Source organism: Blennius ocellaris (assembly GCF_963422515.1).
Source record: "Blennius ocellaris genome assembly, chromosome: 5".
Classification (NCBI taxonomy): domain Eukaryota; kingdom Metazoa; phylum Chordata; class Actinopteri; order Blenniiformes; family Blenniidae; genus Blennius; species Blennius ocellaris.
In genome coordinates this window covers 4,017,587-4,042,055 of record NC_137654.1, presented here as the reverse complement: position 1 = coordinate 4,042,055, position 24,469 = coordinate 4,017,587, and the positions used below count along the sequence as shown (strand labels likewise).

At 45.1% G+C, this 24,469-nt stretch overlaps 1 protein-coding gene across 2 annotated transcripts in view; it reads right to left on the bottom strand.

Annotated features, from left to right (window-relative positions):
* Positions 1 to 1,846: 1,846 nt before the first annotated feature.
* Positions 1,847 to 24,469, bottom strand: part of adnpb (activity-dependent neuroprotector homeobox b) — a 24,046-nt gene continuing 1,423 nt past the window's right edge. The window contains exons 1-4 of one of the 2 annotated variants that reach the window (XM_080497341.1): positions 21,413 to 21,510; positions 8,507 to 8,623; positions 6,006 to 6,098; positions 1,847 to 5,849 (exon numbers count right to left, since the gene is read on the bottom strand). In XM_080497341.1, the coding sequence (XP_080353467.1) occupies positions 2,859 to 5,849; positions 6,006 to 6,098; positions 8,507 to 8,614 (3,192 nt within the window). In that variant the 5' untranslated portion in view covers positions 8,615 to 8,623; positions 21,413 to 21,510 and the 3' untranslated portion in view covers positions 1,847 to 2,858. Of the gene's footprint in view, positions 5,850 to 6,005; positions 6,099 to 8,506; positions 8,624 to 21,412; positions 21,511 to 24,469 lie in introns of those variants that run through there. The other variant, XM_080497340.1, reaches the window with a different exon arrangement.

Sequence of the window (24,469 nt, the reverse complement as noted above, 5' to 3'; positions counted from 1 at the left end):
ATGATCCAATATTCAATTTGAGGATAATCGAAGAAAATCAAGGAAAAGTTGGATTTGGAGGAATAAACTTTATAGACAATGTTCTTGGACCAAAGAGGCCATGTGAAAAGCTGAATAATAGAAAAGCTTTTACAAAAGTAGCAAGTTGTAAATAACTAATCAATACAGCTACAATACATGAGTGCAACATTTGTACTAAACCTCCAATATTGTTGATGGGACCGATGAGACTGAGGTATTGGGGGGGGGGGTAAATCTAAATTAGCATAGAGCTCCTCGGGGGGGCCTTGTGCCAGGATAAGGTTGTAAATGGATCCCCATAAAATACACGGTACATTTTCCAGAGCGGAATATTTGCATTAAAGTGTTAATAAATTTGAATCCCATAAATAAAATAGACAAAACACAAAAGCTAGTGAATAGCAATTTTCCTTTCCATAAACTATTAAAGAGTGATAACCGGTTGAAGCGCTCCCACATGTTCAAGAACATCGCATTGCTGATAGGCAGATAAGCCCCGTTTCCACCGCACAAAAAGTGCGGCGCTAGACCGGTTTAGTCCGTTCCGGTTTGCGTTTCCACCGCAGGAATGTGGAAACAACCGCTCCAAAGGCGGCCGCTTTTCCGCTCCACTTCCGTCGGGGTACCAGGACCATGGAACGGGTCCGAGTTTGAGGAGCTGTCTACTGATTGGTCAGTGATTTACTACACGCCCTCAATATTTTAATATGTCGGCTGGATGAATCCTCTGCTGTCAGTGTGGTCAGCTTTGCACTGGTTGTTTTTTTCCCCCCCTTTTCTTTTCTGCTCAACTTTAGTGTCACTGTGGGACTTGGGACTTTGCATCGCGTTGGAGCTTTCCGTTTGCAGCAAACCGCACGCCGTGGCACGGGAGCCTTGAGCTTTCTGCTCAAACGCAGGAGCAGCCACTCCACTCTGGCGCTGATCGCGCTCCTGCAGCTCCGAGCTTCTCTGCATCGCGCGGCACTCCCACAGCTGGCTGGCCGGCGCTCCATGGGTCTGTGGTTTCTGTTCAAAAGCGAGGCAGAGGCGGTCAGCGTTCTGTTCAACCGCGGTCAGCGCCGCTACATCGCGGGGACGGACCGCAGACGCGATGCAGAGAAGCTCGGAGCTCGATCAGTGCCGGAGTGGAGTGGCTGCTCCTGCGTTTGAGCAGAAAGCTCAAGGCTCCCGTGTCGCCAGCCGGGGCGCGCTCAGGTGTGGGACAAGTCGCCGGAACGTTGGCTCTCTCAGAACCAACACGGAAGTTGCGGCTGTAAAAATAACAGTTAACTAAACAACAAGTGCAAAGTGGAGGATGTAAACAACAACAGAGGATTCATAAGATCTAGATCTGCAGCCAAGCTGAGACGACTGTTGTAACGTCACATATCTGCAGAGTTCTTAAGCCCCGCCCACTTTTTAAGCTCCTCTCTGCGGTGGAAACGGGTACCGGAGCCGAGCTCCGTTTTCGCTTTGCCGTACCGCTTCGTTCCGTCAGGGCTCTAGTGTCCAAGTCCATTTCCTGTGCCATAGAAAATGTGCCACCTCTAAACTATACACTAAATACAAGGGGTAAAGAATCAGTCAATGGGAATTGACCAAAGTATAATACACATTTTGTACACATCAGAAAATTTGTGTGTGTGTGTCAATTCAATATTACAGATACGTTTAAAGACATAAAATGTTGTGAACATCTGTTATTAGGTTGGGAACCTCGTGTTCATCTATACTTGTGATTCAGATTGGATCAAGTTTTGTGCTAAACTGTGGCGCCAACCATCAGTATTGAACAAATCCTTCTGACCGAAGCAAAAAACCAGACGTGGCCCCAGCCACAGGCTCTGTGAGAAGCACAAGTACAGCACTTTATTTTTCATAAATGCTTAAGTGAAAAATGAAAACAAATACACACGAGTCAGAAAACACATATTGAACACAATTATCTTTTCAGAGAACCAAAAACAACTGGATTTCACTTTGAGGATGTCAGTGTGGTGGTCACTGTCCAGTCGGGAGGAGGCAAAGGAACATCAAGTTAAAAGAGAAAGCAGGAACGACATAATGGAAGCTGGAGGGCAATAAAGCTGCAAAAAGGGGATGAAATGCTCCTTTATACTGAACAGAAACAAGAGCTGGGTGAAAAATCATTTAAAATAATGAAAGAGGGCAACATAAAAAAATAAAATCTAATTAAAATAATAGCAAAGTTATTTCATTAATATATAGATTTATTATTTAGCAAGAAAAACTATTTGCTAAAAAAAAAAAAAACATACAAGAAAATACCAGCCACCAAAGCGACACCTACTGTTAAGCATACCAATGTAGAACGTATGAGGCTACCTTACACACAGGTAATAGCAAATATTTAAGGGTACACGTACAGCAACGTCTGTCCAAACATGTCTAAAAGACTGTACAAATTTACACTACGCTTCTCAGAAGAACTACCTGAAAAATGGATTATCCAGCCAGCGTCACCTTCAATCGAACTACATTTTCTGAGCTTCAAAACCAGTAGCTAAATCAACGCGAGTAACCCCTCATTCTCAAGTGAATAAAGTTTACAGAAGGCAAAAAACGTGTAATTTGTTTGGTGTAATTTCACTTCACCTCGTCTCCCAGGTCGGGGAGGAAAACTAACTAAACTTTACAATTTTGTTCACAAATCCTTAAGTCGATCCTAGCTGCTCTGAACCTTTTGAAACAGGATGGCTTGTTTTCAGTTCTGTTTGTTGCACAGTGTGCCTGTGCAATCGTCCTTCGGGTTTGGCGAGGCAGATACGTTGGGGTGAATCAAATTGAAGTGTCTTTCTGACATTTTCAGTCCGTTTTCGTTCCAGTTCCACCTGTCAGACCTGCTGTTTGCCCAGTTGCGCTCCATCTCTGCCGCTTCGCGCCGAAGACGGGACAAACTTGGGAATGATGATGGGCAGAGAGTCTCTCCCCTTCGGTGGGGTTCTTGCCAAGCCCTCCACGAGTCCATAGCCATTTTCTACGTGACCACCTTCATCCTCATCCTCATCCTCGTCGTCGTCGTCGTCGTCGTCATCCTCATCATCTTCATCCTCCTCCTCGTCGTCATCGTCATCCAACATGTCATCTAGATCAGAAACTATTTTAGCCTCAGTCCTCCGTTCCTTTGTCTCTGTAGAGGCACTAGCATGACAGTTACCATGGAGATGGACCCTTCCCTCCCGTTCTTCCTCATCACTGTCGGAGTCGATGGCGATGGGCTCTGAAAGGTCTAGAGGCAGTTTCTGTAGTAAGGTGCTGTTGATTGTCTGGGTTTGGTCTCTGGTAGAGTTGGAGGCCGACCGGGTTGCTTTTGCATCTTCGGCATTCCGAGGTAGCTTCTTCTCTCGTCGTGGAGCCACGCCACCATGAGCAGCCACGAGCTCCCGGTGTCTCTGGAGAGCCTGCTCCGACAGCCCCATGCGCCTCCTGGACGTCCGCCTCTTGCCCCGTCTGGCTTCATATGCTGCATTGGATTCGAATGGCAACTCATGGCAGACACTGTTGAGCTCGTTCATGCTGAACCCCAACAACACGCTGGCGCCTTGGGTTTCACACTCCTGTATGCACTTCCTCCTCTTGCTGACAAAGTGGCTTGAGATGTCCGACTTCCAGAGCCAGAGGCTGGCGGCTAACTTCTCGACCTCCCGCTGTGAGGGATACGGTGCTTCATTGAAATACCGTGTGAGGAATCCCTTCCTGGATTCGTATGACTGGTTTTCATGGCCTTTGGGGTCGAGCGCCAAAACAACTGGTTCGTCAGGATTTTCAATAAAGCCAAATGGACCGTTTAGATCACGTGGGTGGGCTCTTTCTCCTGGGGGTCCATGTCTCCTTCGCTTTGGAGCACTGGTGTCTGAGCTATCAAAGCTCTGCCGTTTAAGAGTGCTGCTCTGGGCCTGGCTAACTCGAGAAGAATGGCCCGTCCGGCTGTCCTGTCCATTTTGGGACTTTCCAACACCCCGACAGTGTACCAAGTGTAGAGTGATGGTGGAGGCAGTCATGTTACTTGTATAAACCCCTAAGCAGTGAATACACTTATAGGTAAGTTTCTTCTCTACAGGGTGAACGGTCTGAATGACCTGGTGCCGGTCTCTCAGATGGTGGGCCAATGAATCAGAGATGGGCCCCTTTAGAATAGAGAAACAAAGAGGACACAGTGTCTTTCCCACATCCCTCTTATAAGGAACAGATGCCTGGTGGGCACTCTTGACCAGAGCGCTGTCTGAAGCCCCTGAAGGGGGTTTGGGTGGGTGCTGAGGCATTAACCGCTTGCCTGATATGAGTGAAGCCGACAAGGCTGACGACACAGAGTTGTTGTTTTGAGCATGAAATGCTACCGACTCCTCAGGAGCGTCTCTCATGTTGTATGTCGTGACGATCAATTGAACATTTTTGGGATTGCCCTGCTGCAGAGTGAGGTCAAAAGTCAAGGGAGAGTCTGTGCGTGGGCCAACTTTCTCGTCTGGGTGCGACAGCCGCATGTGGGCCACCATCTTCTCCACGTCGTTGAATGTAGCCCGGCAATGTGGGCAGGAGAGGCCATGGATTAGCATGTGGTTCAACAATGTATCACTCGGGAGATAACGGTTGCAGTACAAACACTTGCTGGTGAAATTGTGGATCTTCATGATGTAATTAGCCACAGCGGGCACCTTCTCTGCTTTGTGCTCTTTCTCAAAGTGAGAACTGTACACATTCTCAGGGAACAGCTCGTTGCAGATAGTGCAGATTTTCCACTTCTGGGTGTAGGACGTGCCCAGGACCGAGGAGCCACCTTTTTTGGCCGTGACCGAGGCTACGGTTGTAGCTGCTGCCTGAACACGTGAACCCAGAGGATTGGATTTGAGTGAAGACGAGGCACCGACCATGACCGGGCCTCGCAGGCTGCCACCAGAAAGAAGCTGTTTTGCTGCATGCGACTGTTGGGGTACAGAAACCTGGGCATTTCCTGGGAGGGAAACTCTCACCTGCTGGTTGCCTATAGAGAATGGCGTCGTGGTACCGGCTTTTAAACCAATGGCGTCATGTTTGATCCCGGAGAGAAGACTCTGGGCATTAAAACCAACCTTTGATGCAATGCCAACTCGCCCAAGCTGCTGAGAACCAGGACCTCTGGTAGTGGCCATCACTGCACCTTTGGGCCCCATTCCAATGATCGTCTTGTCTCCATGGTTTTTAGGAGGCATCATGACGATGGGTTTGGGACGAGGTACTACAACACTGGTGTGTCCAATCATTGCAGTGACCTGGTAGCCAATCCTCTCATGATCTTCAATGACATGCTGAACAAGTGCCTCATATGTCCGAGGAACAAACAGACACTTCTTGCAATGAATCTGGTTACTTGTAACATTGTTTGAGGTACTACCATCTGCACTTGCTGCTGTGCCACCGTTCAGAGAGTTTGCTTTTTCTCCTGGCTTCACAATGTAGGGCTGGGCCACTTGTTGAAAGTGTTCCCGGTAGATGTGCTTTCGCACCACATTGTACAGTGGGTCCCTGTAGGTGCACTTCTTGCAGTAGTACACTGCCTGTTCCACACTATCACTGCTCCGTTTCAGCATGCCATCCTTCATCATGATGCCACCAGCTCCTGCCACCAGCCCGCCAGGGCCCTGCCGCACAGTGTTATTAGGCATGTGGAAAAGTTTGATGTGCGTTTCCAGAGTCTTTTTGTTGCCATTGTAAGTGCAGTAGGGGCAGTTGAGCAGAATGTTGTTCTCAAAGTTTTCGCTGTGGACATTGCGGAAGTGGCTCTTGTATGCTGAGAAGTACTTTGATGAAAAGAGGCAGCCAGAGCAGCAGAACGGTTTTGATCTATAGTCCTGGAAACACAAAGGGGATAAAAAGACTTGAGCGACAGAGTTGAGAGAACAGAAACAGGAAATATCTTTATACTTTTGTGATATGAACAAAAGTCATCATATATTCAAGATAAAAATGTAGGTGAACATTGGTGAAAGAATTAGTGCTTCACTTGCCTGGACTTTGGTATGTGACGGTTCCCACATGCACACATCTTCCCAGGTGGTGTGCTTTATATACACATCAGGAGGAGTATAGTCTTTATAGTCCTACAATCAAAGAAAAGACCCCAAAACAATTTCATTAAAAAAAAGAGTTGTCAAACAGGAAATGATTTCCTCCTCCTAAAGGGATTAAAACACAAGTGCAGGTACGGACATTCAGTAATGATATTTATGTTTATGGATAACTAAAGTAGGGCTGCAACTAACAATTATTTTCATAATCAATGAATCGGTTAAAAAAAACAAAAACATTTCAAATTGTAGGACCAGTTGATATTGAACGAACCAAACATCAAATATGTTATAGATATTTAAAAGAACATAACTGAGCCAATACAAAGATATATACACAAGTATATAAGATGTATACAAGATCATTTATTAAATAAGATTTAATGAACTTATGTTATATAATATGTTATATAATGAACTTCTATTTAATGAACAGTTTCATCCTGAGTGGACCAGACTGGTAAAATATTGCTGTAATAACCTTTAAATTTATACTTTAAAGTTTTTCTTTGTTGAAATTGAAATTGTCTATATTTTTGTTAGATCAAACAGTTACTGAAAAGGATTACAATGTCAACATAAAGTTGCGCAGCCCAAATTTTGTTATACAATATCAAAAATAGCCCAAATACAGAGGTCAACTCAGACTACTTCAGACAGTTTCTAAAGTTTTGAAACATTTAAAATTGGGACAAATTTGAACCATTTGGTCTTTGACAATTTAAGATTTTTGAGTGAAATTCTACAACCACATATCTGTTACAGCATCTCATGACCAGTAGATCAGAGAGACTTTACCTGCCTCAGTGTGTTGACATGCTGCGTCACTTGGTCATTGACAATGTTCACTAGCCCGATGCTACTTTGAGTAACTTTGATGATTTATTAAAGCAGGAAAATCCCAGCAGTCACTTTTTCCATTTAGTTACTGCTACGAGATGAGCAACATTTCTCTGATGCACATCGAGTTAATAATTAAATTACTAAAGCAAAAAGCACAATAACCAACTTTCATGACCCCTCCCACTACCTAGTGGGTGACTTTATCATCCGAAAGGAGGAAAGACTGCATCAGCTTCCGCTCCGTCACCATAAGGACTCTAAACTACCTCACAAAGCTGCCTTCCTTTGATTACATCAAATCTAGATCACTCAATGTAACATGGAAGCTATATCTTTAACCTTCCCCAGGGTGGCAAGAACTGGCACCACCTTCTGCCCTGCAGCAGGACGGTGGTGAGGGATCCATCTCACAGCAATGAAAAAACAGAAGGAATTGAATGAAAACACAAACTAATTGCATTTTAAAATCCATGTAAAGTAGGGCTGTCAAACTCTCACATATCAAGGATGAAAATCTTGCTATTAACTCTGAAATCACACGCTTCATTCTAAGGGTGCTTTTCACACCAGGATGGTCAGGACGAGTTTTTCGCTTTCACACTGCGGACCAAACCGCCTCGACCCTTTTCTTTCTGCTCGGGATGCTTTGGTTGGGGCCAGAGTTAGTTTCAGGGAAAGTCTGCTTCGTTTGAGCAGGTGTGAACGCTCCATGGACTCTGTCATGACCAGAGAAGAAGTCTGGTCCACCTGAACACGTGAGTTCAGGTGGACCAGACTTCATTTCACTTCCAAGTGAACTGAGGTTTGGTCCGCTGACAGTCTGAACGTGTCAGAGACCGTCAGCAGACGGAGCGAGAGGACGTGACGTAGAGCGCAGTGCATTCCGGGTAGTAAACAAACATAACTAACAGCGCAAATTTGTGGGCAAACGTGGAGTAGAGGGGAAGAAGTAGAGATAAAGTACAGCGGAAGAAGCTCATTCACATCTGGTCTGAAGACTAAACATCATGTTTGCTTGTGGCGAGCCACCAACACTGCTCTTTCTCTCCTTGCACCCAGTTTAAACTCAATGAAGTGCCCTAATTTGTCCCATTTTATTTTAGTCAAACAGTTTTTTGACTTGTTGCGTTTAGTCATGTTTCTAGTATTTGGGGGCTTTTGTGTTTTGAACGGGTTGACAATCTGTTGTCAACACAATCTAGGTTAGCAGGACAAATATGTCTGCCTGCAGAATGTGACGACACGGTGCATCACTGAAAGGCTCAATTCACTCATATGTACTGCTTGATCTGCTGAACTGATATGTTGCAAAGGCAGAAGGTTGTCCCATGATGTCACAATGAGTTAATGAAGGTAACTCCCACACTCCATCATGAATCCATTTTATATTCACAACACACATATTCACATCGAAGCACTGAGAACCACAGGGTTGATTGCTGTAAATCGGTGGTTTGGAACCCCTGCTGTGTACTATTGCTATGCATTTTCAAGTCGTAATGTATGATGCAGTCTCTAAGAGTGACATTTGAAATGGAAAAAGAAGAGGTGGCCATCAAGGTAAAGGTATGCAAGGTTGTAGTTGACGCCAGACTCACTTCGAGGTGATCTTTGCAGAACTCCAGGCCGATGTCTCCCAGGACCCTCTTGACATTTTTCCTGGCTTTGCGCAGGCTGCCCAGGTTATTGACCGGGAGCTGGAACATTCTGCCTGCCTGGATGGAAAAATAGAGCATAGTGTCAGTTCAAACAGGTTGAGGCAGGTAGACGGTTACTTAAAAAGGTTGTGCCATGGCTTTATCTCCAATGCTGTGTAAAGATGTAAATAAAACAATTTGGCCTGCCCAGTCCATTTCTTTAACAAGAAGGCCGTTGCTGGGCTAATCCCCCGCCGGAGGGCTTTATATTTTCTCACAAAGCCAGCTCTAAGGCAGCACACTTGGTACACTAGAGGGTGTTCCATGGGTCCTAGTAGATAATTATGTAGAATCTGAAAGGTCTTCTTCATAAGCTATGTCAAAATACGTCTCCAGAGCCCAAAAGGTGTTTTTATGCACTTAGTGACCCTGTGACCTGATATGTAAATTAGGTCCTGGTCACCATGGTGCCCCTTCTCCCCAGGTGGAGTGTCCATGTGTGAAGTTTGGTGACTGTGGGCCCAGGAACTGCTGAGAAATGTTTATATGAAAATACATGTATTGTGCAACCATGACGAGCAAACTTCAGACCCTACCAATCTTCAAGGTCAAGGTCAGGTCACTTGGTGTACTGGAGGTTATCCCTGGAGTGTGTATCATGTGTGTATAAAATTTCAGAGCCCTAGCTCAAAAACCTAGGCCTCCAGAGCCCAAAATGTGTTTTTAAGCACTTCGTGACCCTGTGACCTACTTAATATGCAAATTAGGTCAAGGTCACCATAGTATCCCTTCCCCCTCTGAGATGTATCCACATGTGAAGTTTGGTCACTGTGGGCCCAGGGGTTGCCGAGATATAGGTAGAAACGTTCGAACGGACGGACGTACGGAGACTGTTTCAAGATCCCCCTTCGGGGCCTATCGGCCACGGCGGGGGATAAAAACAGTGACTGCTTTCAATAAAAGCATGTTCTCACATCAGTGAGGGTGATTGTGAAAAAACATGCATGCTGAAGGCTGTAGACTTTACTTGAGGGACTTTCGACAATGTTGACACAAAGAGAAGATTTCAAAACCTAGAACTTAGACAAAGTAATAGGACAAATATACTGAGGACATGGCTTTAGGACATTACAATGTTTACATCAACAAGCACCAATAAATTAAACAGCACTTTTTCGTCTTTGTTATTTGGAAGTGTTTAAAATTCGTAAAAACATACTGGGGTTCAAATTCGGATTATATTATTATTATTACATTTGATCATTTAAAAACTGGTTACATGCAACAATCAAAAATAGGAAAACACCTAGTGGATATTAAATGAAGTGAACAGGCAACAGGTCAGTAATGTGACTGGCAGTGAAAAGAGCATTGCAAAGAGGCCAAAACAAAGTAAAGACAAGCAGGGCTTATAGCTGCCCTCATGTGAAGCACTCAGTGCTGCTTTTACTTGCCACTAGGGAATAAATAAAGTATCTTGAATCTAACCCATCAGTTAGTGCTAACAAGTAATATTTTATAGGAACTTTTCAAAAACCAGGGAGAAACACCGCGAGAGGACTTGAAAAGCATGAGCACATTAAAAACAGACCGTCACTGCAGCCACCAACACAGTTCATGCTGACATTAGTTTCTTCAAAAAGTTGCAGTTACTTTACCAGAAAAGAAAAGAGCTCACATGAGCTGAGCTGTTGGTGTTCTACACATCGTCCCAAATTTTAACAGCTTTATTTGAGCTAACCTCCAGTAGCATCGGGTGCTAAAGCCGGTGTCCAGATGAACATCGCTGGCGTTTGCAGTTCACGTTGTTCATCAAACTGACTGAATTCTTCCCATTCGAGATAAGATCCTCCCATTTACATGGACCAAACTGATGTGTAGGTTGGACAAATCATCACAATCAGTCAACTAATCAATCCCATAATGCTTTGCACAGTGATGTATTTCTTTTGAAACACAAAAAACTTTGTGAGAAAAAAACATTTTATATTTTAAAAGTTGTCCTCTGAATCCACCTGCTGTCATTTTTCTCCAAACACCATACCAAGTGTCATGTGGTGACGCTACGCAACAGATTTGCTCAGACAGGATTATCTGATCACCAGGAGAAATACAGTTGATCGGAAGACGAACTCCATATGGAGGATCAGAAGAAAACACCTCGATCATCTTATTCACAATAACATTTTCATCTAATTGGATGTCGACTCAATCTCTTGTTTACATGAAGCATTTTCATTTTTGATAGACTGACGGTACATCTGTATTAAGAGTCACTGGAGTCATACTGGCATTTTAAAATCTTAACTGCAATTCGCACAGATCTTCTGATAAATATTAGCAATACCTCTCTGCCGCCCGCCGTCCCAGCAGGCAATGAGAAAGGCTGAATGGCACCAAGCCATCATCAATCCTTCAGCAGCGGTCAGTATGTGGATGGTACCAAAAGAACCGCAGTTGTGGTTTGTTTTTTTTTGTCACCACTCCATTGAGGTACTGAGTACAACGGAACGGGTCCCATGGGGAGGAGCTACAACGCAGCCACCTACTCAATGGCGGTGACGATCATCACTCTGGACAAGTAGCAATATTTAAATAGCTCATCGGCCGTAAACACTCCCGTTTACAGACACCGCTTTGCGCACACTGGTTGTTTTTTCTTTTTTAACCGTTTATTGAAACCCCTGACGAGGCGCAAATGCTTCTCTCCATGTTAGAAAAGCAGATTAAGCAGGAGCTGAATGCTGTGGTTCAGAATGAAAAAGTTTTCCAAGCTGTGTCACAGAGAGTCGAGGCTCACGGCTTCACTCAGACGGCGGTCTGAACTTCCACCGCAACTTCTGTGTTGGTCCCACCACTTCTGTTGCATAACGACGTCACATACCTGCGCCGTTCACAACCCCACCTACATTTTAACCATATTCTCTGTGATGGGACTGCGCAACAGAGTTGGTTCTGGGTGTGCTTTGCTTTACTGTCTAGCAAGTACTGCAGAGTGGGATAGAGGCTTTAAAGCCCCAGCAGTGTCTCGGGGAACGTCCACACGAGCTTGCCGGTTAATGTAAACGAGCTGTTTTTGGACCATCACCTACAGTGTTTTAGAAGCATGAAAATGTGTTTTGAAAACGGGCCCCAGAGTGAGGAAATTCTAAAACCCCGGCTCCTGCCCCTGGAGTGTGGACAGCAAAGACGATCATCTGTGGAAAAAAGATGACGTAATCGACCTCCTCTCCGCCCACCGTGGTCCACAATGTCATCAAATAACCACAACAATCAGGGACTACAAGCTCCGGTGGAGCTGCAGAAACTTCTGACGGTAGCCAAACGTGGAGCATGGCCATAGACAAAAACTTGTTTAGTTTCCTTGTTCCCAGATACAAGGTGCCAAGTCAGACATATTTTGGTCAAACTGCTCCGAGTCAAATTGCAAAACCCTCATGGAGAAACTGCATAATGTGTGGCACTCTTTAGCCACCTATTGAGCAGGACCTGTGAATCCTATTGATGGTGCATGACTCCTGGCTTCTGAAGACCTACTGCTTGAAGAGGTTCTACTTTCTACAGGACCAAACAGGTGACATCACTGCCCTTGGTCTGAAAGATGCTATCGCTGCATGGTCACTCAACGAAGAACGCTTGACAACTGACAGCAGTGCAAACATTGCCAATGCACTCTGGATCAACAGCTGGACCGTGTTTTGGAAACCGACTACATATCGCAATTGTTGAGTAACCGAATAGGTCCTTGGTACTCTTTCTTTAATGTACAACACTTAACCCTCTGGTGCACCTCAGTGGACAGCTACTAAAAAGTCATTTTCTACTAAATGCAATGGTGGAACTGTATACCGGTCTCAAGAGTGCTCTCCGTGGCCAAACTTCATTGAGGTCTATTCAGTGGTCAGTTGATGTAACCACAAGTAAACCTCCACTGAATTCAAGACAGCAGAGAAACAGACACTCCTGCTGACCACTGCTGACATTTCATGTCAATCCTTAAGACAGTAAAAGTGAATGAACCAACAGCGATATACAGCTTTAATATTTAACAAACTTAGCCCACACTAAATGCTACACTGCTGCAGCATAATGATATTATTACTATTCCTATAGCAATAACCAACAATAATAATAAACACTTGAGATGCTTGAGGATGTCATTTTCATTAAGTAATTGGTGGACAAATGTTTTCCTTCTTGAAAAGTTTTCCAGAGAGGAGCATGCATGAGTCCAGAGGGAGCTGTGCCTTTGGAGTTTGCAAGAAGGTGGCAGGAGCCTTTTTCAACACCTGGAAAATGAAGAAGTTCTGAGTGATGCTCAAGTACAACTGAAGCTTCCTGACCAATCACTGAATCACCAAAAGAGAGTGCATGATAGAGCCATTGGTTGAACAAGAGAAGGTCATTCATCATGTGCTGGGTGCAGAAAAAAGTGCCATCATCTTGTCCCAACCTGGCAAAATCTGGAAGCGCTAGAATCAGTGAGCAAAAGCCTTGGTCCTCTGTTAGAGTTCACAATTTGCTTTCAGATGAGTAAGCGGTCCTAGTGTTCTACCTCAAACCCGTTCCAGCATTGTTAAACACAGAAATCCTGGCGGTTCAGTCTGAGAACACCGACCAAACCAAAACAATCAAAGATACCATTTTGAACTACCTGAACACAAAAGACAAAGATGATGATGTGCATGGTCCCTTAACTTTGTTATCCACACTCAACCCCGCTTTAAAAACTGCTATAATAATGATGATCAAGTTGAAGCAATTTCATCAACAATCACCACTGAGCTTCTTGCCATGGCAACAGAGAAGACTGCACTCCCCCAGGCCCCCCAACCTCTACTGTTCAGGGCACCACGGCAGAAGGTGCAGAAGGGGGTGAGGACACCAGGGAGCCACCCCAAAAGGTCATAAATCATTGGGAGGCGACTTCAAAACACAAGATACAAGAGGCCAGGAGTTACTTGCTCCTGCCTCGGAATGGAAGCCTTCACATTTGTGCAGCTACAGTATAGATACCTGTACCTGAGAAATCGATACTGGTACTCAATGGTACCAATTTTCAGTACTTTTGTGGATTAAATGTTAATAATAAAATCTCAATTTAGCATGTTTATTTCTCAATATATACACACATATATATATATACATATATATAGTTATTATAAATATCTCAACATCGCAGTTGTTTCACAAATTTCTTCAACATGAAAACCCTCAACTTCAACTATGCAGTTTTTTCTTAATGCACAGGGCTCAACGTTAAGGCTTGTCTGAACGTCCGGGGCGAGTAAAAGCTTTGCTCGAGCAAGTGAATCATCTACTCAGCTTGCCCGAACAGGCTAGTGGTTTTTGGCAATATTTTGACGTTTTTTCAGCAAAAATCACTTGGTATTGCCAACTGATCACGCCATCGGCAGGCGCAGCCATTTCGCACCTCAAGACCGTGATCACGTGATTTTTGTGTGAACGCAGACGCCGACCGCTAGTTTCTTCCCGATTTGTGTTCCCCATTCTGGCTAGTGATGCGCTGCATCTTGCCTGGAAAACATGCATTCTGATCGGATAGCGTCGCGTAATTCCTCGGGATTACCTCGAATGACGTAGTTGGAGAAACTCCTCATTGTCCGCCAAATTCCATTTTTCACTTCCGTCAACATTCAGATAGTCACCAGAACGTATTCAAAACTCAATCGAATTAAACACATAAAAACAACTTAAGCTTAAATGACATTTTTGATTATTTTGACTTTCTAATCCCGAAGTTTCATCACTTTTTATGGTTCAGAAAAAAAATTGACCGAGCAGGAGAGGAGAGGAGGAACAGGATTTGATTTGTTAATATAATAAAAATGCATGACACACATTTACCCCATTATAAAAAAAAAAAAAATGTGTATGGATAAAAAGTGACAAATACAATAAATAAAGTGTGGCAGTATGTAGTAGTATGGTAGTAGGGTGTGACAGCTCCAATCTTAATACTATCAAATGTATTTTAGACCAACACCGCAAAAATCTGTGTTCATTATTCATATTTGGCCTGAAATACTGTGGGAGTTAATTCAACTCTGCAGGAATTAATTCAATTCTGGGCTTTTTGCTGTGAAGAACAAACTTAAAATATATATTATTTATTCCTTCAGATTGAAGAGTATAAAGAGATAAGCCTTCCCTGAAAGTTTCATTGCGATATCTTGATTATGAAAGAAACTACAAGTGTTTTTCCGTAAAAGGTTATGTTGGTCGAATTCATACATTACCCAAGCTTATACAGTTCCATTAAACTTCTGGCAAGTCAAAACCTGTCCAGGCAAATAAAAAGTTGTTAGCACTTGGGCAAGTGCTCAAAATCCTTAATGTCAAGACCTGATGCACAAACTGAAACCAGCTCCAACAACTCCTACTCCTTCCTTTTCCCCTCTGGAAACATTTTGATGGTAGATATGAGACTGTCGACAATTGTGCACTCCTCAGCCTTAAGGAAAATCTTGTCACTTAACCAGGTGCTTTCTCAGATTAAAGGTATTCCCACCCCTAGCTGTGCACTTCACATCACAAATATTGCAGCCAGCATAATCTGCATCACATATTGAAAAGTGGAGCCATACACTTCAGTGCTTTCCCTCAGCCATGCCTGCTCTGTTAAATTGCTGCAGCGACTGACATTACAAGTGTGCATGCAATGTGTTCAAGTCCGACTCGGAAAAATCGCCTACTCTTCCACTCCTCACAGTCACAAGACTGCGTTCAGGCACAGAAACATGGTAGCGTTTGATTTTACGTGAATCAGTACTCTGTGTATCGTTATTGGATCATTTGTAAATAATTCTCTCTTTTTTTAAAACATTTTGCTCACATTGCACGCCCCCTACTTCCCAGCAACGACATTTTGTGTATCCAGCCAATGAGGTAGACCAATGGACCACAAGAGGAACAAATAGAATGATGTCCCCCTACCCTGTAGTGGTGACAGAGTGCAATAGAAATATTGGTTGAGTAGTATGGACTCCCTTATTGCAATAGAACACAACAAAGTCAGACCAAAAACATGTACCCTTGGCTTGTGTGTCACCTTATTGACATTCAATTCAGCTTTATTTATATAGCACCAAATACAACAGTCATTCCTTGGTGCTTTTAACAGAGAAAAGAGAAAAACCCAACGGATCCATATGAGCAAGCAGGTTTATTTGAGACTTTGGAAAGGAAAAACTCCCTCTAACAGGAAGAAACCTTTGCAGAAACCAGACTCAGAGGTGGAGGCATTCTGCTGACCGGTTGGGGTGAGAGGATAGAGGAGAGGAGAGGATGGAGAACACAGAGAGATAGATTGGGTGGGCAGATACAAACCTTGATTCGGGTAATCGACAAGAAACAGACCCTGGTCCAGGTAGAGTGAGGTAGAAAGAGAGGTAGAAAGAGAGGTAGAGCGATCTGAGGATTGTTCTTGTTTTCTTCTATTAAGGAGGAATCGTAGGCATTTCGTGTTTTGCGAAGGGATTTTTTTAATATAGATTAACAAACTCTCTCTCCAGGCTCTTCGAAATACTTCTGAGTTAAGTACCATTTCTTCTCTAATTTTCGTGCCACTTTCTTTAGAGTTTGCAGATTATCATATCATGGAGCTATCCTTGCTTTTATCTTCAAGGGTGCAACAGAATCAAGTGTGGAGCAAAGTAAGGCTGCTGTTCCATCTACAATCAAGTCAACTTGAGTAGGGCTGATGGTGTGGCAGCTGTTCACTGCTGGATCCACGATGGTATTGAAGTCAATATTGGTGGGACTACTTCCCTGGATTTGGTTACAGCATTGTCTGATAAATATCTCTTATATTTCAGTTTATTTTCAGGGGCTATAAAGCCAGTTAATGTAAATTTGAACGATATCAGGTCGTGATCTGACAAGAGGGTTGGGGGGAAACCGTTAATTGATCAATGTCAATACCTTAAGTCAGGATAAGACCAATCGTGTGATTAAGATAATGAGTGGGTTCATTCACCTTCTGTGAAAATCCACTTGTGTCCAGTAATGAGCTAAATGCCATGTTAAGGCTGTCATTGTCAACATCTATATGAATATTAAAGTCACCCACTATGATGACTTTATCTGAGCTCAGAACTAAAGTAGAGAGAAAGTCTGAGAATTCAGACAGAAATTCAGAGTATGGTCCAGGAGGACGGTACACTATGACAAGTAGAACCGCTGTGTTTTTCAGTCGGAATGCATCAGATTTAGAGTGAGCTTTTCAAAGGTTTTCTGGTTAGTTTTAGATCTGGGATCGATAAGAAGACTAGAGTTATAAATAGATGCTACTCCTCCTCCTCGTCCAGTTTCTCCAGGAATATGGTGATTAATATGAGTGGTCGGAGTTGCTTCATTGAGGCTGAGATATTCATCTCTTTCTAACCAGGTTTCAGTGAGGGTCAATAAATCACATTTGTGGTCTATTATTAAATTACTTACAAGTAAAGATTTAGATGATGGCAAACAAATATTTAACAGTCCACATTTGATTGTTGTGGGATTGTCTTTACCGATAGGAGCAGTTTTGATTTTTATCAGATTCCTATGTTTAACTCCTCTCCTGTGGGATTCTTCTTGTCTTTGGTAAAATAGTTGTGGAACAGAAACAGTCTCCACATGAAAGATTTTGATATTAGAAGGTGAGGACACAGCAGGAAGAGAGTTTAGTTTTGAGAACACAGATGGTGAGGATGTAATTGATAGAGAACAGTAGGGGGTGCTGGTGCTGCCAACAGCAGCCTGAGGAGTCCATGAGGAAAGACACTGGGGGGGTGGGGGGTGTCCGTGAGATGTAAACAGTCAGTCTCCAGAGGACCAGTGTACTTTATGTAGGATATTAGCAGCTAATATCCGGCTCCCGAGCATGCTGGGATGAAGTCCATCAGGACTGAAGAAAGAGGGACGGTTCCAGAACAAGTTGACGTTATCGATGAAATCTACAGTGTGCAGGCGGAAGTAAGAAACATGTTCAGGCTTAAAATTCTGCTGAAGCGAGCTGCGCCTCGGCCAAGTGTGAGACTGGGACCGGAGATAAAGACAGACTTTCCACAGTTACTTAAAAACTTAAAAAGCTCATTAAAGTCCTTCTTCATCACTTTGGATTGCCGACAGGCCGTATCATTAGTACCTACATGGACTAGAACTCGGTGGACGGATGGTGGAAGTGCACGTAAAGGCTCCAGAATCTTACTGAGGATTATGGGAACATTTGCACCAGGAAGACAATGTGTGATCGCGTTGAAGAAGCAGATGTTTCTGGTGATGGAATCTCCTATTATTAATATTGTTGGAGAGAAAAGCGGATGAGGAGCAGCTGGTGGATGGAGATGAGGAGATGACCGGGTAGGCTGGTTCTGTGGTGAAGCGGTGCCGGCGATGGGAATGGTGTCTCATCACGGCTTCTTCAGGAGTCTACGACGAGCGGAGGTCTTCTGACGAGAAGAGGGTCGCTGGTCTGGCTGTCCAGGGGAGAGGGAAGCCGCTCCAGCGCTGTTGCTTGTCCGACGAAGAAGATGCAGCTGTTGGCGGCGCAGGAGGAGGGAGATCCAGGCAGGAAACTGCCGGGGCAGCAGCAGCATCGGCTGAGTGAGCTCGGACATCACCGACCAGTGGAGCGTAAAAATTAGACAAGCCGAGTCCCGGAGGTGAGGCCGCTGCACCGGAGCGTCCCTTTCGACCACGGATTACCACCACCAACCATGGCGGCTGATGGCTGGAGGTCGAGCAGGAGGAAGAAGAACGAAGACAGGTAGCAGGATCCCACACAACTGTCCTGAAGGTCCTAGATGGTGGTAGCGTTGAACGAGGCGAGCTGTTTGGACTGGTCCGCGGCTACCTCCATGAAGCGAGACAACATGGCGTCCTTCTCAACTTCCACGGAGAGCCGTCGGATATCATCTTTAAGGTCAGTGATCGTTTCATTAGGCTTTTGGAGTGAGATATAATTCTCAGGAGGCATGGTTTATTTGAAAGGTGCCTTATAGAAGTGAAGAAAATAATGAAGAAAAGAAAAATGGCAGAAAAGGAAAGAAATGGTCGGGGATACAAAGCTGAAGGTGAGGGAACCTGTCCGGGTTTGCAACCTCACCTCCTGCCCGTTCGGGCAAAGGCTCTGCACCCCAAGTCCGATACAATGAGTCCAGAGAATCAGATGAATCCAGAAAGATCCGATGAATCCAGAAAGATCGTTCTTGTCTGTTTCTAAGATGAGCTTTAAAATGGGTGTAAGGAAAAACATAAAAGGTTTTTCTGTAAGAAAGATCAACGCAAACAAAACCGCATTTGTTTGCTGCTACTGCTCTGGTCTGATGCTCATCAACTGCCCGACATTATGATTGTAACTGCCTGGTTGTTGTATGGGAGAGATTATGGTGATAGTTAGGGATTAGGCCATTTTTGATCCAACATTGGTATCCGATACCAATGCAATTCACAGATCGGAAATTTATGATCCAAGCTGCAGAGATTTCTGATCTATGAAGCCTTGTCTGTGCTTTACTGTTGCTGAAATGACTCCACAAAAGAGTCCCTGCCGGCTCATCTGCTCTCTGGCTGCAAACTGTGGAATGGATTTCCCGAATGGAGGAGTATGAATCAGGAAATCCATTCCACAGTTTGCAGCCAGCGAGCAGGCTAATGTAGTACTGTGCGATCAAACGTTTCATAACAACATGTCGCTGTTTGGATGCATTTCACGCTCAAAACACTGCAGAAATGTGGATGTTTGCAAAGCCGTTGTACAGTGAGGCGCCACTCTGCAGCCAGGCTTCACCATTGTAAAACGCCAGCTCACCGAGGAAAACAGCACTGACCGCTGCATCAAAACAGTGAAGAGCAGCTGCTCCGCTGCAGCAAGAGATTCACACCTCCGTGGGGTAGATTTCCAAAGTCAGGTATCGGGATCAGAAGTGAAAAAATGTGGATCGGTGCATTCCTAATGACAAGATAACTTTGGTGATTGACACATTAGGAATCCTAATTGATATATATACATACACACACATATTTAGACATAGTATATAACTTCCTTTTTTTTTTTTACCTTGTAAAATAAAGTCATGTCATGGAGGGTTAAACATCCAGTGGGCTCACAATAAAGCCCCAATGCCTGAAAATGGTGTTCGATAGTTGTGCATGAGCACTCTCACATGGATGCAAACGCCACGTCTTTTACACTTGTGCATCCAATATTCTTTTCAAAGTACGCGTCCACGAACTCCGCACAGCTTCATGCGGCCAAATTACATCAAGCCGCCACGCCCCTCTGCGCAGCACTGTTCATGTACACGTAACCACTTCATGCGCCTCGAATTTTTTCTGACTACACGGACGGAGACCTGCGGAAAAAAAGGTGGAGCACTGCAGACTTGGTTATAAAGACACAAAAAGCATAAAGCTGCACATCCACTCTGGAAACACAATGTCTGACTCAGATGCTGATTTGCTTCAGTGTCAGACTTCAGAGGGAAAATGTAACAATAGTTGCATCCTCCGCTCTCAACGTGCAGGATCACAGAGAACAAATCTACTTCTTCTGCTCTAATTCAATACTGCGGTGAAAGTGTGTTTGTGACGCACTGCCCCCTGTAGGTTGGGAGTGGGAGCCATGTGTAGTATAAATGGCACACACATTCTCATGCTGATTTTGCATTTCCAAGTTCTGCACGTGTCGCCCATGCATCAAGCATAAAACAGCCTTAACTCAGCACAAAGACTCGGACTATTTTCAGGGAGTTTTGCGTGGAGTAGGATGCAACTTCATGGGGGTGTGAATCACCTGCTACAGCAGAGGAGCTGCCCTTCACCATTTTGATGCCGCGGTCAGTGCGGTTATTGGCGAGCTGGTGTTTTAAAACTGTGACACCTGGTGGCAGAGCGGCACCTCAACATACAACGGCTTTGCAAACATTGCATGTTGATGTGTTGCATTGCTGTGTTTTGAGTGTAAAAGATGTCCAAACAGCGACATGTCATGAAAAGGGGATAGTCACAGTGCTACTAAGCTAGCCTGCTTGCTGGCTGCAAACTGTGGAATGGATTTCCTGACTCATTATTCCATGTCTCATTGAGACCCGCCTCCGTTCACGAAATCCATTCCACGTTTTGCAGCCAGCGAGCAGAGCAGCGGCAAGGAAACACCCTGTGGAGTCATTTCAGCAACAGTAAAGCACAGATGAGGCTTCATGGGTCAGAAATCTCAGTAGGTTGGTTTGAAAATTTCCGATCCTTGAATTACCATGATATCGGATACTGCCTTGTTTTGTTTCAACGTGGTAACCGTTTGAACTGCTACTTTATTCAAGGTACAAAAACAACTCTGACAGCATGGATGATTGTGCAAACACATGCTCAATCATATGCAAGACATTTTAATCATTCATCTAGCAAAATCACTTGAATTGAAAACGTTTTTGTTTCGTATCAAATGCTAAAATGCAATTAAAGGTCCCACATGACATAGTTCTAACAAATTCACATACATTGTATTCAAAGTGATCCCAAATCCAGCACTGGTCCTGAATTTCAGGCAGTCTAAAGCCCCGTTTCTACCATACAAAGTGCTGGGAAGGAACAGAGCAGTAAGGCAAAACGTAGCCAGAGCCAAATCTGGTGTGTTTCCTCTGCAGAAATTAGGTTAAAATGTAGGCAGGGTTTATAGCTGCAGAGATATTTGACGTTGCAACAGAAATCTCAGCCGGGGCGGCAGATCTGGACCTTATGAATCCTCTGTTGTTTACATGCTCTGCTTTGCACTAGTTGTGTTGTAAGCCACAAAGCTGCAGCAGCAACTTCCGTGTTGGTTTCGAGAGAGTGAATGCCGGTCGGACCAGCGTTGCGCCGTACCTGAGCGCGCTCCAGTGGCACAAAGCTGGTCGGCTCTGGTGCCACGGTATGAGACTCGGCGTCACTAGTGATGTGACAGTCCCAACTTCCATGTTGGTTCCGAGACAACGAACGTTGCCCCAGCGAAGTGACATCGGAGACGCTCCAACGGTCGGCGCCAATGGATGTGACCATAGACGTGACGGCCTCAACTTCTGCGTTGGGACAGAAAGTGAGAACGTGATGCCAGGGCAGACCTCGCGGCTCAGAGCAGCTCCCGTGTCCCGGCGAACCGGGTGTGGACGCAGTTCGAGTACATGGACTCCACACACGGTGCGCTGGGATAGCCTGGAAGTCTGTACTCGCAGCGGTTATGGCCGTAGTGTCGCCGAGTCCCAAGCTCTGTCCTTGCCTCACATCTGTTCTTTAGGGACCAACATGAAAGTTGCACAACAACTAGTGCAAAGCTGAATATGTTAACAGAGGCTTCATACAGCCGACATATAAAAATATTGAAGGCCTGTAGTAAATCACTGACCAGTCAGCACACGGCTCCTCACAATCAGACGGTGGTCCTGGGTGGCGGAAAAGCATCAACCTGGTGGTTGTTTCTGGAAAATCCAAAATTCTTGCGGTGGAAATCCATTTTATTCTGCCTGTCCATTCCTGCACTTTTTGTGCCGTGGAAACAGGGCTCATGGGGACTGAGTTCACTTGGGAGGGGGGAAGCCGAGAATTTTCACCCCTTCATTTGGTTCGGGTGGCATTCACACGTTCGTAATTACAACTGTTGCTAGTTTGGAGGCGCTGTCGCCTGAAACAAACACTGACCAGAGAGGAAGTAAAGAAGAAACACAGCTCATTGATTGGTCCGGACCAAAACCAGAAGTCCCACTGCTTTAGCCTGCGGTCGCTAGACTAGTTGGCTAATGTGAAGCCACAAACAACCGCAATATACAATCTTCAGACCAGATTTTTCTGATTCGCGGGGATAGCCGTTTGTTTACGACCCAGAATGCATTGTGCACATCACAACCTCGCCCGTCCTCTCACCCCACCTGCACGAAAGATAGCTTGTAAAGGAACCACTTCCTCGCTACTCCACATCTGTGCAGGAGCCATTTTGCAGGAGAAAACAAATGTTACAGGACTCAGGCTTTTTCCACGTATTTTCCAGATTCATGCGCTCAAAATGCATTGCAGTCCACATCACATCCTCTCGACCCTCACATTATGTGAACGCACACCAACAGTGTGAATCTGAGGAAGCAGAAAGAAAAAGCTGGAAAATATCTTGTGGGCAGTCGTGGAGAAATGAGGAAGAAGTAGTGAGGAAGGCGCTCATTGATTTCTGTTTTCGTTTGGGACCATTCAATGCGCCGTGTTTCTTCTTCATCATGCTTCTCTTCCTCTCTGGTCAGAGTTCATTTCAGGTGATAGTGCACCAAACGACCAACTGTTGTAATTATGTGACTCTCAAACGAGCAGTGCGACAGCAAACCTAACCAAATGAAGATGTGAATATTTTCAGCCCCCCCCCCCCATGCTATTGGGCCATGTCTGTGCATGCCTACTCCATGTCTATTTTCCAGTAGCATTTGCAAGGGAAACAAATGGTGTCCACTCGTGATTTTAGCACTCATCGAGCTGTTGGGTAGCATATTTTCCCCAGTTGACATCATGAAGGGAAAAAACCCTGATTTGCCTGTGAGAGCACACATCCGAAAAAGGAGAAACAAGCAAGTGAGGGAGAAGGCAGACTTGCTACACTTCTGGGGTCTAATACACAGGCTCTGGGGACACCGCTTACAAATAAAACGGTGAATTTTGCAAAATATGAGATCTTTAAAGTATATAGAGTTATGTCAGTTGTAAAGAGAAAGAAACAGTAACATGCATAAACATCTTAACTCAATTTACCTTCAAACTACTAAATGTCTCTTGAGAGGTGCCAATTGTTAAAAGTTTTGCTCCAACGCTGCCGGTTGTCACCATGACGACATGATGTCACTGACACAGTCACTGATTACCAGGACTGTTTGATTCCCTCCCCAATGAGTCGGGTCAATGCACATGTCCAAATCAATGCTGCATGCACAGAGGTCAAAGGTCACTGGAGCACAACTACACAGTGGGAGCCAGATGACAACGCACAACACGGGCCAAAACAATCCCTGTGAACACCTCAGCTTGTTTTTCCTTCTGGAAAACAGAGTGGGACAGTGGGCCATGAGGTCCACCTCCCGCTGGAACACATCTCTGTGGACATGGCTGCCAGTTTCATGAGGAACTGAGCACGTGCTGGCAATGAGTGGAAGACACAAATACCCTCTTCCTCCTTCACAGCTCTGCCTTTTTGCCCAGCTCCTTTCCATTACTAGTAGATGGCGCTAGAGAGCTTCCATTATGTAAGCATCCATACACCCTGCCTGCCCCGTTTTCTTTCCTCCCTGCCTTGCAATACCATCACAGAATGGCGCCTCCTATTGAGTCAGCAGCAACCTCTCCAATATGTCTGCAGTGGAAGGGAGGGAGGAAAGGGAGGCAAGGAGGGGAGGGATGTTGAAAAGGAGGAAGGGGAGGGACACGGGGAGAGAAGCTGGGGGAGGAGGGTGAGTGCTGGAGAGGAGGAGGAGGAGGTGGTGGTGGTGGGTGAGGGAGCTGTGAGGGAGAGGATGGGAAGGGAGGGGGGAGTGAACAGCAGAGGGTGGAAGCAGGGGAGAGACGAAGAGGGGGGAGGACGGGGAGAGACGAAGAGGGGGGAGGAGAGTGAGCGACGGAAGTGGAGGGGGAAGGGGAGATGAGGGGAAGGGATGGGGAGGCAGGACAGACAGGCTCAGAGGGAAGGCGGGGTAAAGACGGGGGAGAAAATGGATGAGGGTGAGAGAAAGGGGGGGCAATGGAGAGAGAGGAGGAGAAAGAAAAGGGATAGAGAGAAGAAGGAAAAAACAAGAAGAAGCTGAGTGGGAGGAAAGGGAGGGAGAGAAGGGACAGGAGTAGAGGCTGCTCTGCTCAGCTGGCAGAAAACAGGTTTCCTCCTCCTACAGGGGGGGGGGGGAAGAGAGAGAGAGAGAGAGA